This window comes from Triticum urartu, chromosome 3A (assembly GCF_056163025.1).
Source record: "Triticum urartu cultivar PI428250 chromosome 3A, HENAU_Tu73, whole genome shotgun sequence".
NCBI classification, from domain to species: domain Eukaryota; kingdom Viridiplantae; phylum Streptophyta; class Magnoliopsida; order Poales; family Poaceae; genus Triticum; species Triticum urartu.
Window position 1 is genome coordinate 682,336,695 of NC_141875.1, and position 3,152 is coordinate 682,339,846.

At 47.8% G+C, this 3,152-nt stretch overlaps 1 protein-coding gene across 2 annotated transcripts; it reads right to left on the reverse strand.

Annotated features, from left to right (window-relative positions):
- Positions 1–564: 564 nt before the first annotated feature.
- On the reverse strand, positions 565–2,354 carry LOC125549217 (uncharacterized). Of its 2 annotated transcripts, none has more exons than XM_048712683.2 (5): positions 1,861–2,354; positions 1,647–1,734; positions 1,400–1,468; positions 1,260–1,316; positions 565–991 (listed from the first exon to the last, which is right to left on the reverse strand). In XM_048712683.2, exons 1-5 carry the CDS (start codon positions 1,959–1,961, stop codon positions 857–859), a joined length of 450 nt encoding a protein of 149 aa, XP_048568640.2. In that variant the 5' UTR covers positions 1,962–2,354; the 3' UTR covers positions 565–856. The 2 variants fall into 2 exon arrangements, with proteins under 2 accessions (XP_048568640.2, XP_048568639.2); XM_048712682.2 differs by having other exon boundaries at positions 565–994.
- Between the last annotated feature and the right edge of the window lie 798 nt (positions 2,355–3,152).

The following is a 3,152-nucleotide window of genomic DNA, read 5'->3' on the forward strand; positions in this document are numbered from 1 at the left end:
AAGCAAAGTACTCGATCCTTTTAGGTTTCATCTGGCATTCCAGTAGGCATGCATGAGCGGATGACGCTTGAATAAATTTTTAGTGACTAGGCAATGCTAAGCTAGCTGAACATTCAACATTCTCCGTGGATGGATAGCAATAGCCTAGCATGACATGGCATCTGTTGTGCGCTTCTGTCTTGTGAGTTTTGCTAGGCAACACAACACAGGATGATCTATTCTGACGGATGAAATTAGCCACAGTGGCATCTCCACGTACGAATTTATGTTGACGAGTTTTATTAGCTAGTAAGTACTCCCTCTGTAAACTAATATAAGAGCGTTTAGATCACTATTTTAGTATTCTAAACGCTCTTATATTAGTATACGGAGGGAGTACCATACACATATGTACATTTACAGCTTTATCCAAAATTTTGAAGCCTAGAAATACTAATAGTTTCTGTAAAAGAAAGGCTACCTGAACCCGGTATCCGTACCCAATTTTGGCAAGTCGACTGAGAGCTATCAAAAGTATATTACGTATGAGCAGGGCGGAATGTGGATAAAATTGCTTATAGAGTACGTAGTACTTATTCTTTTGGAAAGATGTCACAAATGTTATTGAATTCACGCATAGTCGTATTAGAAATCACAATCACAAGCTAGGTGGAAAATCATAGTCTAGGCAGGTGTGGATGCATGACGCCTAAATAAATTTTTCATTTAGTGACTACTAGGCTATACGTATTATGCTACTCTAGCTGAACATTCAACATTAATTTGGGTCATTCTCCGTGGATAGCTAGCAATAGCCTAGCATGACGGATGAAATCTCCACGACCACGCATGAAGATGATTCATTCATCTTGGGAGCCTACTTCCTGCCGGCGGCCCTTGTCTTGGAGGAGGAGGAGGAGGAGGAGGAGGAGGAGTAGGCTGCGTCGGGCTTGAGGAAGAGCTCCTCGAACTGCTTGTGCAGATCCTCCGAGCTCTCGCCCTCGCCGTCTTCCTGCTGCATGCATGCATGGTATTAGTATTGGTATATATGGTGCTGAATAGCTCATAAGTACTCCCTTCGTTTCGAATTACTTGTCTCGGATTTGTTAGATACGGAGGTATCTAGCACTAAAATAAGTCTAGATACATCCGTATCTAGACAAATCCAAAACAAGTAATTCGGAACGGAGGGAGTAAGTAATAAGTGCTCAAACCTTCATGATATCTACTGGTATAACTATAAGCAGCAGCAGCAGCAGCGTGACTTGACTCTCACTTACGTGTGGGGGTGTGTGGTTCATGGCCTCCAGGATGTCTCCCAGTATGTCTCCTGCACCCTAATAAGTAAAATTAAAGCACCAACAAGAGGTGAACCAACCAACAATAATAAAGAAAGCAACATACATGCATAGATACATACCTCATCGTCGCCGTCCGCTGTCGTAGGCACCAACGTCGTAGAGGATACGCTTGTTGGGGTCCGACAGAACTGCATGCATGTTCAGGTTCAAGTTCAAACCACGTCACCATTCCTCTCTCTCTCTCTAGGCTCATCTCTTTCTCGTGGTCGCTCGTGGGTACATAAATAAATATACTCCTACATTCTCTCTACTCTAGGCTCTAGCTCTAGGGTAATTAAATCCAGAGGAAGGAAGGAAGGAAATTACCTGCCTATGCTGCCTGGATCTTGTGGAACCTGGCTTTGGCGGCCTCCGCCTCCACGCCGCCGGAGCCGCATTTGTCCGGGTGCCATTTCTGCAAAACGTACATCCCATTTACTTAACCAGCGGTACGTGAAACAGAGGAGCCAAGAAACAGAGGAAGGAATCATCTAATAACAATTTAACACAAGAGAAGAAGACGACGAAGAAGAGAGCTTACAAGAGCAGAGGAGGGACGGACCATGGAGAGCTTCCTCTAGGCGCTGCGCAGCTCTGCGTCGGAGCAGTCGCTGGAGACGCCGAGCACGGCGTACAGGCCATCCTTGCCTCCGCAGCCGGCCATTGCAACCAACAACGACCTTACCTTGGATGCTCAGTCGCTTCCCTTCTTGTGTGGGTGTGGGTGTGGGTGTGCCTCTCTCTCTCTCTCTCTCTCTATCTCTCTCTCTCTCTCTCGTCTGTCGCAGCTAGCGCATGGCCGCCTACTTATAGGCTGGACAGGAGGCAGGTCGCCGACGGCGGGGGCCGGGGGCGTGTATGTCTATGTCACCTCACCGTCCCCTTTCCGTCCGCCTCTTCGGTATCTTGCACCAGCAACCGGGCAGGCAGGCAGGCGGGGGCAGCCCAACTAGACATGATCGAGCAGCAACTTGGTGCTAGCTAGGCTAGGCTAGATTAGCTAGCCGCAGCCGCAGCTGCAGTACGTCCGGTCCGGCCCCCAGGCGATATTTTCTCCCGATGGCTGGGGATGTCAATGTGTGGCCGCGCTTGCTTGCTTACATCGGCATCGGCATCACTGCATCACCATGTGGCCATTGCGCATCTATCGCTGTTGGTGGCTGTGGTGCGGTTGCTGTCTGCATCGCATCCAACGGTTCTCTCTGGTAGCCGGACACCTGTTGCCGCCTGGTTCGTCACTCCCACTCAGACCCAGGTGAGTGAATCCTGTCCTAATTTGGGAACATGAGGCTGGCCCTCTTATGGAAACAACAACAAGAAGAACAAGTAAATTATTAGGTAGTGAGGGAGTGGGCAGGGGTCAACGAGGTCGGTATGGTGATATATGCTGGTCCCTCCCAAGGTGCAACGTATGCTACACCTCGTCCGAATATAAGAAAACAATTCTTCAGGTTCACTGAACATAGTGAGCGTATGTACGTATGCATGCATGCATGCATGTGTGTTGCGCAACCGGCTTGCCCTCTTATCTTAGGCTGCAGGCAGGGTTACTTTTCTGTATTCCGACCGTACGTGTCCTGGGTGTGTTTCCAACCGACTCTATGCACCATCAAGGGTTTGTCTGGTATTGTCACTACCGCTTTTTTCGAAAAGGATTGTCACCACTAACTTATGCCTCGTGAGCTATATTAATTATTCCTAGTGGCGTCTGACACACTTCCTCCGTTCTTGAAAGAGTGTACTTCTAACTTTATTGGAGGATCAAACTATCTTAAAGTTTGACTGAGTTTGTGGCAAAATATATAAATACTTGTGAAACCAAATAGGTATATC

Coding starts and splice junctions, on each gene's coding strand:
- LOC125549217 (XM_048712682.2), bottom strand. CDS start 1,961: ATGGCCTGTACGCCGTGCTCGGCGTCTCCAGCGACTGCTCCGACGCAG. Junction 1,735..1,860: donor TCCGTCCCTCCTCTGCTCTT/GTAAGCTCTCTT, acceptor TACGTTTTGCAG/AAATGGCACCCGGACAAATG. Junction 995..1,259: donor TGAACCACACACCCCCACAC/GTAAGTGAGAGT, acceptor GCATGCATGCAG/CAGGAAGACGGCGAGGGCGA.